Below are 17,918 nucleotides of genomic sequence, written 5' to 3' on the forward strand. Positions count from 1 at the left end.
CATTTCCTTATTTCCCAGTGTAACCAACACAATGGCCCTGTAATTTAGTGGGTCATGAATGGAATTAAGTTAACAGTGTCATTCTCTTCCATCTTGCAGGCCAGCAAACAAATAGTTGATGAGTTTACAACTAGTGATGATAATGAAAATCATTCAGGACAAAAGGTTTGAACGGTTGAAGAGAGGTTAGTGTGTCTTATCGTCCTCATTGTACAGTGCCTGTGCAGCTGATTTGGGTACAGCTGGATGATAAAACAGAGCTGGCACCGACTTATCACATACAACTGGCTGGTGGAGCGCCTCAGTGCCTTGCTCATCCTAAAATGTATATGTATACTGAAATTCAACACAGAATTCTTGCTATGTAACCGCTTCTAAATCACAAGATATTGCACAAGACATTGAAGAACACACACGAAATTGCAGCTTATAAAATATACACAAAAACAGATAATATATCAACTGTACCATAAATTCATTCAAAACGTGTTTAACAGCTAATGGACTGGAATTAGGTATCTGGTATTTTTTTATTTTATTTTCTCCTGAAGGGGAGTGTGCATCCTCACTTCAAGCATTTTTTCATTGCAATAGGAATGATGACGAGTGCGTAGAGTAGGGAGAAACACAGGACAGATAGCACATGTATTTTAGGCATTTAGGTATTTAATCAGTGGTAAACAAGGCAAAAGGCTGGGCAAGGATGAACAGCAGTGAAATCTGTAGGAGGAAGAGAGCCGGGGACCTGGACCGTGTCAAGCTCTCTGAGACGTCACTTAAATCTAATCAGACCAGTTTGCCCAGAAAGGTGTGGCGGGAGTCAGGTGCTGCATGTGTGTGTGTGTGTGTGTGTGTGTAGCGAGAGAGAGAATAGAGAGAGTGAGTGTGTCTGAGAGACAGACAGGATGAGTGTACGAGAGTAACACAGCTAACAGAAACAAGAGGAACAGTTGGTGCTAAATTGAACATCTCAGCTTGACTGTTTTGCTCTGATGAAATTTTAACTTCAAATCATGGATTATAGCACAAGGTGATGTTTGCATTCCTGCAGAAAAAGAGTGGAGTTTTCAATACTTGAGGTAAACTGTTTATGTATTTTCTTTATTTGTATGTGGAATATTTTGTGATGCAAGCGGAGAACAGCACAAGCAAACAAGTTGATATAAAGTAGAATGAATTATGTACAGCTATAACCAATAACTATAACCACTTCACATGTACAGCATATATGACATATACTGTGACTGAGCTGAGAACAATAACTGTTTCTTCACTCTTTTCCATTTTATTCTATTGTTAAAAAACATTCAAAACTAAAGGGGGTTGTATAGTAAAATGTGTAAGTATACAGTGAGCCACATAAGTGGGCAGTAACACGGTTTGATGTTTTTTCCTTCATACCCATTTGTAGTTCTACAAATGAGAATTCTGTTTTCTGCATTAAATATTTTCTTATTTTAATAGGAACAGGCTACTACTGGCTGCTTTGTAGATTCTCCTTGCCAGGTTCAACTTGTTTTGCATAAAATGTCAGCAAGATAAGTGCTATTTGACTAGACAGTTCCTGATAGGTGATAAGCATGTCCTCCTGACCAGGCCACAGACGTCTCAGTTTTCTTTACCATAACTCTTCAGATAGCAGCGCAAGTACATTTTTACTTGTTAATTCATGCATACAGTATTTTTGTATTTGTGGGTTTCTATGCTCTGTGGTGGGGATGCATAAATGTAACATAAAGGTTATTTACTTGAGGTATCTATATTGTTGCTTTGTTGTAAGAATAGACAATTAGCAAGTTGAGATGTTATGGAGGTAAGTACTGTCGATAAGTAGTGTCTATTTATGACATAGTTTCAGTATAGACACATTGCAGGTCCATAGAATTGGCTGTACACAAATAACGTCTAAATCCAGGCTAGAAAAAGAGGGATACCTGAAAGAGACTGTGGTGTGGGTGTAGGTCAGCTTATTAACATAAGTAAACGTGAATGGTCTGATAAAAAAGATGTGTTTCCACATTTAGGTTACTGTGACGCATCTGTCTTGTCTTTAGTCCTACTAGTGCAGTGCCCGTTCGCGCCGCTGCTGCACAGAGCGCTGTTCGCTTGTTTATCCAAAGTTTATTAATATTGAACGTGTCGCATGTTCAAATTGCACCAAATCTGACACTGCACTTCCTTGGGTCCCCAGCAATACACCCGCCAAGTGTGAAGTCGATCGGACGTATGGTTCTCGAGATATGCGACGGACACACACACACACACACACACAGACAGACAGAGATTCCTTGCTTTATAGTATGGTAGTCTCTGTGCCAAAACTGTAATTGGAGTCAGTTCAGTTAACCTGAACAAACAGCTGTTTTTTTTGGCTTGGTTAGCTAGCTAACTAGCCAGCAAGCTAGTTTAGCAAAGCAACTGATGTTAAAGTTATACTAGGTACGGGTTTTATGTAAAAATACACCTGTCCTTATCAGCCAGTGGATGTAATTGAGAAAAGCATCCCATCTATCCTAATTGAGATGCCATAGATTTGCCCTTTTTTTTTTTTTTTTTCTCGAAATTCTGCTGTCAAATATGTACACTTCTCTGCCCTCAGGAAGTGAAAAATTCAAAAATCCAAAGTGTCTCCTAACCAGCAGGGAGCAGCGCTCCGTCCAGGGACTGCTGGACTCACCAACGTTAGATCTTTTTCCTCTTTCGTTCCTGTGGTATCTTTGGTAGAAAGCATTGGTGAACATGAGCGTCCTGATGTCAAGTCATATGATTTCTGGGTGTTGAAATTATTCAAACAATTGCCTCTCACAGCCATTTGGGGCCATGATTGATAGAGCAATGATGAAATTATAAGTTCCCAGTTAAAAACAACACAGAACTAACCGTGTCTCTTCAGTTCTGTTAACATGGGCCCAAGTTTTAGAAATGCATTTTGCTATTCACAGCCATTTCCCAAGAGTTATAGACCTCCAATATGGCTGCCAGAGGTTCTGTTGTGTCACCTGAAAGCCCTCCATAGTCTCCTTATGGGCTGTGTTCCTGTGTTGCAGAGGTATGTAGGACACATGGAGGCAGAGAGTCATGGTGATACTGATGGACTACCCAGCCTCTCTGTCTGCTGCAGAGCTGCGGATGCCCTTCTCAGACCCGGTCAAGTACTGCATCCTGGGCGTCTCCGTGACTCTCCTGCTGCTGGCCCTGGGCATCCTGCTGTGGCAGGCCATCAGATGCTGCACACACACACACACCACACACACCACGCAAGATACTGGTGAGTACGAGGGAGGAGAAGAGGATAGAATATATGATGTTGGCTGTCTGACCAAGAAAGTAATCAACAACAAGCTTGTGTCTGAATCTTACTCCAGGAAACAGTGGCCTGCTCTACTCTGATGACAAGTGCTCAACACCAGGAAACTACTCAGGAGCTCCAAGTACTAAGGTGAGACATGCAGCAGGAAACTGCTGGGGGGAAAGCTGGTGATGAATTAGAATATGAATATGTTCAAGACAAAAAAACAAAACAAAAACGATTAATGGGTTAATGGGTAATTATTATCCTTGATTCAAATGACCAGTTTTTCGGAGCAAATCTGGGGGCATTTGTACTTCACATGGTTTTGTTTGGCAAAGTGAAGAATGGGGCAGGGCTACTGATGGTCAACTTGAAGGCGGCAGCTGCCTTCCAGTCTGCACTTGGGGAACAAAAGGCCCTTGTGCCTGGAGGTGTGTCTCAGGAAGCTGAATCTGAATTAAGAAAACTGAATTTGAATTTGGAAAACTGACTTTGAAGTCATAGTTAAATTCAATTATAATCACATTCAGTTTCAAGCTGTTGCATTCAATTTCAAATTGTGCATTACAAATTAAATTTTTGAATTCAGTCATTTAACAGTTCAATATGAGCATGAGAAAGGAGAGCTTCACCATCAGTCTTGATTATGGTTGTCATTAGAAATATGTGACAGCATTTAGCTTGGTTGTATGGTTATACAGTATATTGTAGTTGTATGTGTGAGCACCTTAGGAGTCAGGCTGGTTTTGTACACAGACTAAACCAAACACTGGGCGAGGTGTGTGTCTGTGTGAGACCGATGTAGGATGTTGGTATGCTGCTTGTATGTGAGCAGCGCTGGATTAATGTGGATATTAGTTTAGACAAGGGAGAGTTGACACTAGTCAAGTCAAATAAAACCAAGCTGGACTGCTGCCTGTGTCATGTGCTGCAGTTGTCTTAGAAAACATGATGTGTGTGTGTGTGTGTGTGTGTGTGCTCCCCAGGTGGAGGATGTGGGCACGGAGGCCCGCAGGCTGAGTCGCTGTCTGTCTCTGGGCTCGTTCCCCTCCTCAGGACCCAGCCAGGCAGAGGGGGAGCCGGGGGAGCAGGCCAACCTGGAGAGGGTAAGAGACATGCATGTTCCTGGTGTCAAATCTTGTAATCTTGTATCTTGTTTTTTTTTTATATTCTTAATTGAATGGCTTATACACAATCTAAATGACCCTGTAATTTATGAAACCTATTCCACTCATTATGTAAAATGCAATTGTAAAAGAACCTTATTTAGTTTTTGGAGCTATATAGCAAGACAGCAGTATACACAGTGTATTGTCAGTGTCACAAAAAAATAACATTTTACATTGCATTGTCATTGGCTCGGCTTCATCCTCTGAGTCAGTATCATGTCACATTTTCTAGAAACGTCGCAAACAATATCAGTTCAATATCAATTTAGGTTTTTAAGGCATATACAGTATGTTGTACTTTTAATACTGATTTTATTCCTCTAAATCTATTTATATTAGCATGTGCAGAGCCTAATTAATGAAAAAAATAAAGCACATTACAGTACATTTTCGAAGCAGAATTGGGCATTTTTTTGTATTGGGGGTATTATAAAATAATATTTTTTAGTGAAAGCACATAACTACAGAAAAAGTTTCAAATGGTGGCAGAAATAGAGATTTAAAAAGCCATAGTTGAAGAGAAGGGAAAGTCTGCAATTCTCCTCAAACCAAAAAACACAACTAAGAGATTTTACTTTTGTTTATTTAGCAAATGTGTATGTAATGCATGTCCATTTAAAAACTGAAAGAAGACACCAACCACAAAGAAGAGGCACTTTTCCAGCATTGTTACTAAAAACTAAAGTCAGAGTTAATGCAGCCGTCCACACACCCACTCCAGGTCCATGGATCGCTGCGTTTCTCCCTGTACTTCGACCGGCTGCAGTCCCGCCTGGTGGTCACCGTGCTGCAGGCAGAGGGGCTGCAGGGGCGCAGCCACACCCAAAGCCTCCAGCCCTTTGTCAGGCTGAGACTGATGTGGGCAGGATCAGAGGGAGTGGAAGTGGAGGAGTTTTTGGATGAGGAGGTAATCTGGTTTCTATGTGATATTAGAATTCAGCTGCGTTGGGTAGTGTAATCATTTCACATTACAGTTTAATTGAAATCACATTGATTGAAATGAAATTAAAATGTGAATTGAGTGCATTGAAGATTGTTGACTTAAAGCTGCACTTGGCAACTTTGCACACCAGTGATCCGATATGGCATATATATGCTCAATAATGACAAGATGAATCAGAAAGAAAATGCTCCAATCACAACAACACCTGCCTCCTCAATAGTGACGCTATTGCTGTAGGCAAACAAGCAACAAATCTGCAGGATTACCTGTGATTTATAAAGAAATACCTTCACTTTTTCATTTAAAACCAATTAGCGCTGCCTCTGTACTGTACAGGTGTTATGGATTATTGCTGTGATCCTCCTAGGGTGAAGGGGCGGCTCATGTTCTCTGCACAGTGCTGGAGGAGTGGCGGACACGCATAGTGAAAGACAGCTGTAACCCTTTGTTTGGAGACCAGTTCAGCTGCAGCCTGCAAGAGGAGGAGGAGCTGCATCACATCACACTCAGGATGGAGGTGCTGCAGGAGAGAAACACATCTGTCACACTCAGTATCTCTCAAATCAAAGAAAAACATTTTTACATTCACAGCTATGAAAGACAGTTCACAGTTCAACTAGTCTACAAGCAATCAAGCTTCTACATTTTTCAATTTAATAGTGTCATTTTTGCCAAATAGTGTCAAACCACATGGTCAAAAGTATTTTCTGTATACTAATGTCATTCAAGTCTATATACACTGAAGATTTTGTGACATATTTCACATTTTAGGCATTTAGCTGACACTCTTATCCAGAGCAATTTACAATGAGTGCAACAGTAGAGTGAGTTTAAATTCCTACATCATCAACACAAGCAACAGTAAGGATTGCAAGGGCCAGAGCCTGACAGTAGATATAACAAACATTCCTCTGTCCCATGAGTAATCATGTATAATAGAGAAGCACCAGGTGAAGAAATAAGAGCTAAGGAGAGAAGTAAGAAAGGTTTTCAGTATTGTGGGACTCTATAACTAAACTGTGTGTGCGTGTGTGTGTGTGTGTGTGTGTGTGTGTGCGTGTGTGTGTGTGTGTGTCAGGTGAGGGACTTTGATAAGTTCTCCAGACACATGGTGTTAGGAGAGGTGAGGCTTCCTCTGGGGCAGCTCAAGATCTCCTATCCTCTGGAAGTACAAGAGGATCTGCAGACACCTCAGAAGGTGGGACACACACACACACACACACACACATACACATGCATACAGGTAATAAGTAACACATATAGTTGTGTTCCTATGTGTACACGTACACACGTGCGTGCGCACACACATGCACTCACAGGTATGCAAACAGATATGTGGACTATATGTTTGTCTTTCTGTTTCTCTGTCTCTCTCAGATGAAATGGTTTAAGAAATGTTCCTCTTACACTGGATTTAAAGTAACAAACCTGAGCCTGTCTGTTCAAATGATTATAAAGTTAAAAATGAGAATAATAAGTTGACAAAACCCTCACATTCCTCAGGTCTTTCAAATTTATACAAGTGCAGATCCTGAGTGTTGGTATTATCACATTTGGTGACTGCTAGTACCAACTGTTAGTAACTTGTAATAACTAGTAATAACTCTTGTCCATATAACAAAAGTAACCAATTTCATGCCTTCTAGTTGTTACTGTTTTTACTGCTTATTCTATTTTTGTGCTTTTAATCTATCTTGTTTTCCGTGCTGAATCCTGTCACTTTTGCTGCTGTGGCAACCTAATTTCTCCACAGGGATTAATAAAGTTTCATCCTATCTTGTATTTTTTATTTTTTATTTGTTATGTTTTCATTGTATTATTAATGCAAGTATTGAATTTAAAAGATTTCTTTCATAAAAAATGTCTCTCTCTGTGCACAGGATCTGGTGGGACAGGTGCTTCTCTCTCTGAAGTTTCTTCCCACGTCTCAGAGGCTGGAGGTCGGGCTGCTAAAGATCAGAACGCTGCCCACTGAGACACACTCAGATACCGGTAAACAACACACACACACACACACACACACACACACACACACACACAAACAGAGCTGCCCGCTGTCATACAGATAATGTATAATTCATGTCTGATGCCCTGTTGCAGTCCTGTATGCCCGGATCAGCGTACAGTGCAACCAGTGCAAGCTACGGCACCAGAAGACCTCAGCGGTGGCCCGGTGCCAGGTGACCGTCTTCAACCAGGTCCTCATGTTCTCCCTACCGGAGTTTCCTCTGGAACAGTGTAAGATCCTGGTCTCCGTGTACGAGACCCACACAACCAGGAAGTCGTCCAAGCGCGTGATCGGCCAGTTGACTGTGGGGAAGGGGAGGAGTTCTGAAGACCGCCACTGGAGCCTGATGATGCGTTCGGTCCGACAGCCAATAGCAAAGTGGCATCGCCTGTTCATCTGAGTTACGACTCCCCATCTTCTGTCGTAGGCTGAGATCTCCTCAAGAAGTGTCTCATGTTGTCCTCTTCCCACTGAATCACTTCCCTCTCTACTCACTCTACTTTAAAATAAAAAAAATAATCCACTAATCTCTGTCCTTAACTCTCATTCTGTTTCTTTCCCCAACCCTCTCTTGCATGACAACTCGAATATAGAGAGGCTCTAATATATATCAGGCCCTGATCTTTGCACTCGTTGTTTTTGGTTGCTTGTAATTATTGTGATATCGTAATTGAAGCTCATTATACTTTTGCACTCAGTGAATAATTGTACTGTTTGATATTGTTTACCTATTCAACTTTTTACTGTGTTGTTCTTTTCATGTTTGTTTTTAAAACTGCACATTCTGCATAAATCAGTCGTTGTATAGCAAGTCAGAATGTTAAAGGATCAACCTGGGCCTTATTTTCCTAGTTTTTGCCATCATGACGGTTGATTGTGTTCAAAATGTCATCACTTACTTCACTGTAGAGCTTGATGTAGCTTCAGTTAGCCTGGAGTGCTGCTGTGCAACACACATCCACAGAGCAAATGCACTGTCCAACAGTTGAACTCAAAAAGCCATGAAATCACCTCCTTTCAACATGATAACACTCACACTAACAATACTACTCACGGCCCAGGTTTAAAAATAAGTGGAATTGTCCTTTAAATACACTCAAACTAATGTGCTTAGAGAGTGTAAGCTAAATGCCTACAGTGTAAATGTAGGTAAAGTCAGTCCATGTAAAGGCACTAGAGGGCGTGCAGGTTCAGTGGAGAGTAGGGCTGGTGGTTGGACAGCCTCATGGCAGCCTCTCATTCATCATTCATTTGTGATTTTCTGTTGAACCAGAGATGAACTGGGCATGCTCCACTCCAACTGAAGTACAAACTGGAATCCAGATGTTCCCAAGGCCGTCATGGTCTACTGTCTTAGTGAAAACTTCTAACCTCTTCCTGGGATCCAAGTGTTTTTGTGTCATGTCATGTCTCAGGGAATGTCACTTAGAAATGTACTTAGACAATAAAGGTGACTGTCGATAACACATCCATACAGTGATGATTAATGCAGTAGTTTTCTCTTATGGTAGGTGCAGTGCTTTGCCCAAACAGCTTTCTGAATTGCCAACATCCCACATTAGTCAAACACACAAAAAGTGTCAGCTGTTAAATGGATCCCGGGTTCAAGCCCTTGAGTTGAAGCAAGCATCCGGCCTGCTGAACTGTCCTTGATCTGCCCGCTGCTGCTGGTCTGAAGCTGATCCTGTTCTGACCTGGAGGCCAGGAAGCAAAAGTATAAAGTATCACACTGTTATTTTTAAAAGTCTTCCATAATTCTTCTAAAGGGAAATGATTGAATGTACTTATGGAAGCACTTCATTGAAGAACACAAGTAATTTATGCACCTAATCTCACAAATTTTCCAAATTTGTCATTAGTCTTGGACAATTTCACTTGGACTAAGAGTTTGAGTGAGGACATCAAGAGGACGCTTATTCTTGTGACATAGAAGGAGAGAGACGAGTGCAACAAAGGTCAGCCTCTGTTTAGTATTTTAGAAATAAATACACAGACACTGATTTGGTTGTGTTGGTTGTTTCCATTCCAAAATTAATTATTTTATTAACATCAGATCACCAGACGAGCTCCGTAATAAAGTACCAACATGAAAGTAAAGGATATAAGGAGGATTCTGCACTAAATGAAAATACAATTGTTTTTTCCTTTCAAATGTCCTTTTCGCAGTATATAAAGACAGGAACATGTACATGGGATAAAACCACCTAAAGTCAGTTTACTCACCATTTTACTTGTCGAATACAGTTTAACTATCTTTTTAACAATCTTTGATATAAATCCTTAGTGTATTACATCATAGTAATCAATCTGACAAAGTTATTAAAATGTTAAAAAAAAAAAAAACGTAATTGATTTTTGACTTGATTGGTGTTTGTTGTTACACAATAAAAGGCTGAATCAGAAACCATATCAGATCATTTGGTTCCACAGTGTAAACCAACAGACCCACAAAACTGAAATACCTCAAGATGCAGGAATATTACACACTAAAACTGATGACTAATGATGGAAACAAAAAAAACCCCCCACAAATATGAAAAATATTTTTTCTGTACAATATATTGTATTGAACATCAACAGTACAAATTATTCTGTTCTGTTGATATATATTATATTGTTGTCTTAGATACCAAGATGCTGACCAAAAATCTAAATCTAAAGAACAGGCAAATAATAGTCTGTCACCTGATGATTTAATGTTGTTTCATCATTTAGCATCATCATCATCATTTAACCTTTATTTCACTATGCAGTCCCATTGAGAATCAAAATCAATTTTTCAAGAGCAATTTTGTCAAGAAAGCAGCATCATGGCAATCATAAAAGTTCAAACAAAACGACACAGAGCAAAGTGCATGAGCAAAAATTACAATTGCAGTCAATTAATTGTTAAATGTCAAAATTGGCTGTATGAGCACTCAAAGACAGTAGTCACCACTTCTAATAAATCTTTGCTAAACAAAGTATGAAGATCCTTCAAAAATCACTTTTAACTCAAGTGAAAACAGCTATTTAGTTAACACACTCACACGCACACACACACACACACACACACACACACACACACACACACACACACACACACGTCCCTTAACATCACAGAGAAGGCTCTGCTTGCCAGACTTTGATATCAGTGGTCTTGGCATCACCAGCCTCTCCAATAGAGAAATATGGGTAGAGTTTCTCAGTGAAAGTGTCTCTGTGAGTGTAGATGTGAGTCTTGTCCTCAGAGTCATAGAAGGACAGCTCCCCCCTGTCATAGTCCAGCTGGACCCTGATCCTCTGGAGACTCTGCTTCACTGTGAGGGCCTGACCAAGCACATTAATGTATATTCCACTGCAATGCCATAAACACCAGATTCCATATTTTGGTGTGAAACCTAGTAACTCCCCCTTCCTGTCAACTGACTCTTTAGCCAAACCCACATACCAGAGAGGATAATCTCCCACCTCCACCTCCCAGCTGTGTTTCCCTGAGCTGAAGCCCTCAGATCCCAGAACAGTGATAGAGTAACTGTTTCTCTCTGGGTTGTCAGGGAGCTGCTGCCATGTGTCTCCATGTCTCACACTGGTCAGGTCATCAGACAGAGAGAGCCAGGGGTTTGCAGTGTTTGGGTCCAGAATGACAGGACTGAACTTGACCTTCCCCTTCATCCTCTCCCAGACTCTGAAGGACAGGTTGCCCAGGTGTTTGGCCACATCTACCAGCGCTCCTGAGGCCAGCTGTGGATCCGGCAGTGAGCACTGGGCTCTGGCGCTGGTCTGAGTGGGTTTATAACTGGTGAGGAATGGCACATTGTGTTTCTGCAGGTCTTCTTCAACAGCAGAGATACTGTCTGAGAGAGAGGAGATCTTCTCCTGCATCATCTTCATCTCTCTGGTGACAGTCTTCCCCCTCTGCTCCTCTTCCTCCCTCAGAGCCGCCAGTCTGGCCTCCTCTTCCTCTTTCAGGAACTGGTGGAGCTTGTTGAACTCTGCTCTGATCTGCCTCTCTGTGGCCACCAGCTGGTTCTTGGAGTGTTGAACCACTTCGTTGTATGTCTTCTCAACCTCTGTGTATTTGTTCCTCTTGTCCTGTAGAGACTTTAAGTCAGATCTCAGCTGCTCCTTCAGGTCGCTGACTGCTTCTTCTATAGGAACCACCTTGTGACCGTGGTGGAGAGAGAACTCACAGACAGGACACACAGCTTTCTGTTCCTCCTTACAGAACCATGTAGGCACTTCTGGATGTTTACTACACACCACCTCCACTTTCTCCTCTCCTTTATCCGTCTCAGATGACCTAGCTTTCTGTCTCCCTGCGTAGGAGTCAGCTAGTTCCTTCAGTGTAAAGTTCACATGTCGATTATCCTTTGAGGATTTTCTTTTACAAATGGGACAGTTCTTGTTTTTAGCTTGTTCCCAGAATTGTTTCAGGCAGCTGGAACAGACGCTGTGGCCGCAGCTCAGAGACACAGGATCTCTGAAAGTCTCTGAACACACATGGCAACACAAGTAGCTTTCAAAAAGAGCCGTTTTCTCAGCCATTTGCTTTGGTGTCTGAATGATCTTTCAATAGCAAGACTCACCAAATCACACTCACTCCAACTTGCTGCTTACAATCCTCCAAATGTGTTTTTCAGTAGAAATCCCACACCGTGTAATGGCGTCTCCACTCTGTTCAAAAATGTCAAAATCTACTTTCAATTTCACTTACCTCTGTCACGAGTTAATTATTAATGGTGGGAAATGCTGCCATCTGGTTTAGTGACCAGCAGATGGTGCTGTTTCGGTCTTTCCTTACAGAGTTTAACATTTTACTCGATGTTCTATCCATTAACCTTTTTTATGTATATTATTTAACAAATTCACTGGTAAGGCCAGTTTCTTTGAAGACAAACACAGAAGAATAAAAGATACAAACAGGATTCCAGAAAGTCATCTATGTGTTTTACATCTCATGTGTTTGAAATGCATTCACTGCATTCTCCAAAGACAGTGAAAATGAACGTGAACTGTATTTGTGCAGATAAAAGTGATAAACCACAGGAGAAAAAAATCAGGGTTGTGTAGGTGAGATAAAAAAAATGATAATAAAAGATTTTCCCTCAAAAGAAACAAAGACACAAGCAAGCAAACAAAGACAGACAGATTAAGTATAAAACACAACAGTGAATCTTGGATGGAGCAGTGGCTTGTCCAGCCGCTCTGGACAAAACCTGGAGCACAGGGAGCAACATATGTAAGAAGAGATCACACTGTCAGTAATACATACCCACCATTTATAATATTAATAAACTTTATTCATATAGAACTGTTCGAAAAACAGAGTGGCAAAGTGTTTCATATGGAATAAAAATAAATAAAACATATGACAACAAGAAATTAAAAGGATAGGAATGAATAAAAAGAATAAAGGACAGATTAAGAGATAACCGAACATCAAAGAAAATCTATAGAAATGAGTCTTCAGCAGAGATAGACAAATAGATAGGGTTAGGGTTAGAGTTAGGGTGTGTGTGTGTGTGTGTGTGTGTGTGTGTGTGTGTGTGCTCCCCAGGTGGAGGATGTGGGCACGGAGGCCCGCAGGCTGAGTCGCTGTCTGTCTCTGGGCTCGTTCCCCTCCTCAGGACCCAGCCAGGCAGAGGGGGAGCCGGGGGAGCAGGCCAACCTGGAGAGGGTAAGAGACATGCATGTTCCTGGTGTCAAATCTTGTAATCTTGTATCTTGTTTTTTTTGTATGTTTTTTTTTTTATATTCTTAATTGAATGGCTTATACACAATCTAAATGACCCTGTAATTTATGAAACCTATTCCAGTCATTATGTAAAATGCAATTGTAAAAGAACCTTATTTAGTTTTTGGAGCTATATAGCAAGACAGCAGTATACACAGTGTATTGTCAGTGTCACAAAAAAATAACATTTTACAGTGCATTGTCATTGGCTCGGCTTCATCCTCTGAGTCAGTATCATGTCACATTTTCTAGAAACGTCGCAAACAATATCAGTTCAATATCAATTTCGGTTTTTAAGGCATATACAGTATGTTGTACTTTTAATACTGATTTTATTCCTCTAAATCTATTTATATTAGCATGTGCAGAGCCTAATTAATGAAAAAAATAAAGCACATTACAGTACATTTTCGAAGCAGAATTGGGCTTTTTTTTTGTATTGGGGGTATTATAAAATAATAATTTTTAGTGAAAGCACATAATTACAGAAAAAGTTTCAAATGGTGGCAGAAATAGAGATTTAAAAAGCCATAGTTGAAGAGAAGGGAAAGTCTGCAATTCTCCTCAAACCAAAAAACACAACTAAGAGATTTTACTTTTGTTTATTTAGCAAATGTGTATGTAATGCATGTCCATTTAAAAACTGAAAGAAGACACCTACCACAAAGAAGAGGCACTTTTCCAGCATTGTCCTTGTTAGTAAAAACTGAAGTCAGAGTTAATGCAGCCGTCCACACACCCACTCCAGGTCCATGGATCGCTGCGTTTCTCCCTGTACTTCGACCGGCTGCAGTCCCGCCTGGTGGTCACCGTGCTGCAGGCAGAGGGGCTGCAGGGGCGCAGCCACACCCAAAGCCTCCAGCCCTTTGTCAGGCTGAGACTGATGTGGGCAGGATCAGAGGGAGTGGAAGTGGAGGAGTTTTTGGATGAGGAGGTAATCTGGTTTCTATGTGATATTAGAGTTCAGCTGCGTTGGGTAGTGTAATCATTTCACATTACAGTTTAATTGAAATCACATTGATTGAAATGAAATTGTAATGTGAACTGAGTGCATTGAAGATTGTTGACTTAAAGCTGCACTTGGCAACTTTGCACATCAGCGATCCGATATGGCATATATATGCTCAATAATGACAAGATGAATCAGAAAGAAACAACTGTGTTTTAAATCTTGGCTAGAGCAGCTTTAATATACCTTATCATGCAGCATTACCTGTGATTTATAAAGAAATACCTTAACTTTTTCATTTAAAACCAATTAGCGCTGCCTACAGGTGTTATGGATTATTGCTGTGATCCTCCTAGGGTGAAGGGGCGGCTCATGTTCTCTGCACAGTGCTGGAGGAGTGGCGGACACGCATAGTGAAAGACAGCTGTAACCCTTTGTTTGGAGACCAGTTCAGCTGCAGCCTGCAAGAGGAGGAGGGGCTGCATCACATCACACTCAGGATGGAGGTGCTGCAGGAGAGAAACACATCTGTCACACTCAGTATCTCTCAAATCAAAGAAAAACATTTTTACATTCACAGCTATGAAAGACAGTTCACAGTTCAACTAGTCTACAAGCAATCAAGCTTCTACATTTTTCAATTTAATAATCTCATTTTTGCCAAATAGTGTCAAACCGCATGGTCAAAAGTATTTTCTGTATACTAATGTCATTCAAGTCTATATAAACTAAAGATTTTGTGACATATTTCACATTTTAGGCATTTAGCTGACACTCTTATCCAGAGCAATTTACAATGAGTGCAACAGTAGAGTGAGTTTAAATTCCTACATCATCAACACAAGCAACAGTAAGGATTGCAAGGGCCAGAGCCTGACAGTAGATATAACAAACATTCCTCTGTCCCATGAGTAATCATGTATAATAGAGAAGCACCAGGTGAAGAAATAAGAGCTAAGGAGAGAAGTAAGAAAGGTTTTCAGTATTGTGGGACTCTATAACTAAACTGTGTGTGTGTGTGTGTGTGTGTGTGTGTGTGTGTGTGTGTGTGTGTGTGTGTGTGTGTCAGGTGAGGGACTTTGATAAGTTCTCCAGACACATGGTGTTAGGAGAGGTGAGGCTTCCTCTGGGGCAGCTCAAGATCTCCTATCCTCTGGAAGTACAAGAGGATCTACAGACACCTCAGAAGGTGGGACACACACACACACACACACACACACACACACTCACACACATGCATACAGGCAAACATACACATATAGTTGTGTTCCTATGTGTACGCGTACACACATGCGTGTGCACACACATGCACTCACAGGTATGCAAACAGATATGTGGACTATATGTTTGTCTTTCTGTTTCTCTGTCTCTCTCAGATGAAATGGTTTAAGAAATGTTCCTCTTACACTGGATTTAAAGTAACAAACCTGAGCCTGTCTGTTGAAATGATTATAAAATTAAAACATGAGAATAATAAGTTGACAAAACCCTCACATTCCTCAGGTCTTTCAAATTTATACAAGTGCAGATCCTGAGTGTTGGTATTTTCACATTTGGTGACTGCTAGTACCAACTGTAAGTAACTTGTAATAACTAGTAATAACTCTTGTCCATATAACAAAAGTAACCAATTTCATGCCTTCTAGTTGTTACTGTTTTTACTGCTTATTCTATTTTTGTGCTTTTAATCTATCTTGTTTTCCGTGCTGAATCCTGTCACTTTTGCTGCTGCAGCAACCTAATTTCTCCACAGGGATTAATAAAGTTTCATCCTATCTTGTATTTTTTTTATTATTTGTTATGTTTTCATTGTATTATCAATGCAAGTATTGAATTTAAAAGATTTCTTTCATAAAAAATGTCTCTCTGTGCACAGGATCTGGTGGGACAGGTGCTTCTCTCTCTGAAGTTTCTTCCCACGTCTCAGAGGCTGGAGGTCGGGCTGCTAAAGATCAGAACGCTGCCCACTGAGACACACTCAGATACCGGTAAACAACACACACACACACACACACACACACACACACACACACACACACACACACACACACACACACACACACACACACACACAAACAGAGCTGCCCGCTGTCATACACATAATGTATAATTCATGTCTGATGCCCTGTTGCAGTCCTGTATGCCCGGATCAGCGTACAGTGCAACCAGTGCAAGCTACGGCACCAGAAGACCTCAGCGGTGGCCCGGTGCCAGGTGACCGTCTTCAACCAGGTCCTCATGTTCTCCCTACCGGAGTTTCCTCTGGAACAGTGTAAGATCCTGGTCTCCGTGTACGAGACCCGCACAACCAGGAAGTCGTCCAAGCGCGCGATCGGCCAGTTGACTGTGGGGAAGGGGAGGAGTTCTGAAGACCGCCACTGGAGCCTGATGATGCGTTCGGTCCGACAGCCAATAGCAAAGTGGCATCGCCTGTTCATCTGAGTTACGACTCCCCATCTTCTGTCGTAGGCTGAGATCTCCTCATGAAGTACCTCATGTTGTGCTCTTCCCACTGAATGATTTCCCTCTCTACTCACTCTACTTTAAAATTAAAAAAATAATCCACTAATCTCTGTCCTTAACTCTCATTCTGTTTCTTTCCCCAACCCTCTCTTGCATGACAACTCGAATATAGAGAGGCTCTAATATATATCAGGCCCTGATCTTTGCACTCGTTGTTTTTGGTTGCTTGTAATTATTGTGATATCGTAATTGAAGCTCATTATACTTTTGCACTCAGTGAATAATTGTACTGTTTGATATTGTTGACCTATTCAACTTTTTACTGTGTTGTTCTTTTCATGTTTGTTTTTAAAACTGCACATTCTGCATAAATCAGTCGTTGTATAGCAAGTCAGAATGTTAAAGGATCAACCTGGGCCTTATTTTCCTAGTTTTTGCCATCATGACGGTTGATTGTGTTCAAAATGTCATCACTTACTTCACTGTAGAGCTTGATGTAGCTTCAGTTAGCCTGGAGTGCTGCTGTGCAACACACATCCACAGAGCAAATGCACTGACAACAGTTGAACCCAAAAAGCCATGAAATCACCTCCTTTCAACATGATAACACTCACACTAACAATACTACTCACGGCCCAGGTTTAAAAATAAGCGGAATTGTCCTTTAAATACACTCAAACTAATGTGCTTAGAGAGTGTAAGCTAAATGCCTACAGTGTAAATGTAGGTAAAGTCAGTCCATGTAAAGGCACTAGAGGGCGTGCAGGTTCAGTGGAGAGTAGGGCTGGTGGTTGGACAGCCTCATGGCAGCCTCTCATTCATCATTCATTTGTGATTTTCTGTTGAACCAGAGATGAACTGGGCATGCTCCACTCCAACTGAAGTACAAACTGGAATCCAGATGTTCCCAAGGCCGTCATGGTCTACTGTCTTAGTGAAAACTTCTAACCTCTTCCTGGGATCCAAGTGTTTTTGTGTCATGTCATGTCTCAGGGAATGTCACTTAGAAATGTACTTAGAGAATAAAGGTGACTGTCGATAACACATCCATACAGTGATGATTAATGCAGTAGTTTTCTCTTATGGTAGGTGCAGTGCTTTGCCCAAACAGCTTTCTGAATTGCCAACATCCCACATTAGTCAAACACACAAAAAGTGTCAACTGTTAAATGGATCCCGGGTTCAAGCCCTTGAGTTGAAGCAAGCATCCGGCCTGCTGAACTGTCCTTGATCTGCCCGCTGCTGCTGGTCTGAAGCTGATCCTGTTCTGACCTGGAGGCCAGGAAGCAAAAGTATAAAGTATCACACTGTTATTTTTAAAAGTCTTCCATAATTCTTCTAAAGGGAAATGATTGAATGTACTTATGGAAGCACTTCA

At 41.1% G+C, this 17,918-nt stretch overlaps 3 protein-coding genes across 3 annotated transcripts; 2 read left to right on the plus strand and 1 right to left on the minus strand.

Annotated features, from left to right (window-relative positions):
- Nucleotides 1–863: 863 nt before the first annotated feature.
- LOC139663700 (synaptotagmin-2-like) lies at nt 864–9,256 on the plus strand. The gene is made up of 9 exons (XM_071542419.1): nt 864–1,079; nt 3,048–3,268; nt 3,366–3,439; nt 4,279–4,398; nt 5,183–5,368; nt 5,772–5,921; nt 6,483–6,602; nt 7,285–7,396; nt 7,505–9,256. Exons 2-9 carry the CDS (start codon nt 3,079–3,081, stop codon nt 7,810–7,812), a joined length of 1,260 nt encoding a protein of 419 aa, XP_071398520.1. The 5' UTR covers nt 864–1,079; nt 3,048–3,078; the 3' UTR covers nt 7,813–9,256.
- A 180-nt stretch (nt 9,257–9,436) lies between these two features.
- Nucleotides 9,437–12,038, minus strand: LOC139663699 (nuclear factor 7, ovary-like). Its single transcript, XM_071542418.1, has one exon. It carries the CDS (start codon nt 11,937–11,939, stop codon nt 10,509–10,511), a length of 1,431 nt encoding a protein of 476 aa, XP_071398519.1. The 5' UTR covers nt 11,940–12,038; the 3' UTR covers nt 9,437–10,508.
- Nucleotides 12,039–12,939: 901 nt separating this feature from the next.
- LOC139663709 (synaptotagmin-2-like) lies at nt 12,940–17,606 on the plus strand (the record flags this gene model as incomplete). Its single annotated transcript, XM_071542428.1, has 6 exons — nt 12,940–13,071; nt 13,877–14,062; nt 14,434–14,583; nt 15,147–15,266; nt 15,954–16,065; nt 16,212–17,606. Coding segments are annotated over 6 exons (1,008 nt in total), but the record flags the coding sequence as incomplete, so codon positions are not given.
- Nucleotides 17,607–17,918: the final 312 nt, after the last annotated feature.

The sequence above is a fragment of the Centroberyx affinis genome, unplaced genomic scaffold (assembly GCF_046629955.1).
Source record: "Centroberyx affinis isolate AG114_WGS23_722 - 3 ecotype Tasmania unplaced genomic scaffold, CSIRO-AGI_Caff_v1 ptg004100l_1, whole genome shotgun sequence".
Lineage (NCBI taxonomy): Eukaryota > Metazoa > Chordata > Actinopteri > Beryciformes > Berycidae > Centroberyx > Centroberyx affinis.

What these genes read in the sequence shown, in the direction of transcription:
- LOC139663699 (XM_071542418.1), bottom strand. Translation starts at nt 11,939, where the DNA reads ATGGCTGAGAAAACGGCTCTTTTTGAAAGCTACTTGTGTTGCCATGTG.
- LOC139663700 (XM_071542419.1), top strand. Translation starts at nt 3,079, where the DNA reads ATGGTGATACTGATGGACTACCCAGCCTCTCTGTCTGCTGCAGAGCTG. An exon ending in CAGGAGCTCCAAGTACTAAG is followed by an intron (nt 3,440 to 4,278) that starts GTGAGACATGCA and finishes TGTGCTCCCCAG; the next exon opens with GTGGAGGATGTGGGCACGGA. An exon ending in ATCTGCAGACACCTCAGAAG is followed by an intron (nt 6,603 to 7,284) that starts GTGGGACACACA and finishes CTCTGTGCACAG; the next exon opens with GATCTGGTGGGACAGGTGCT.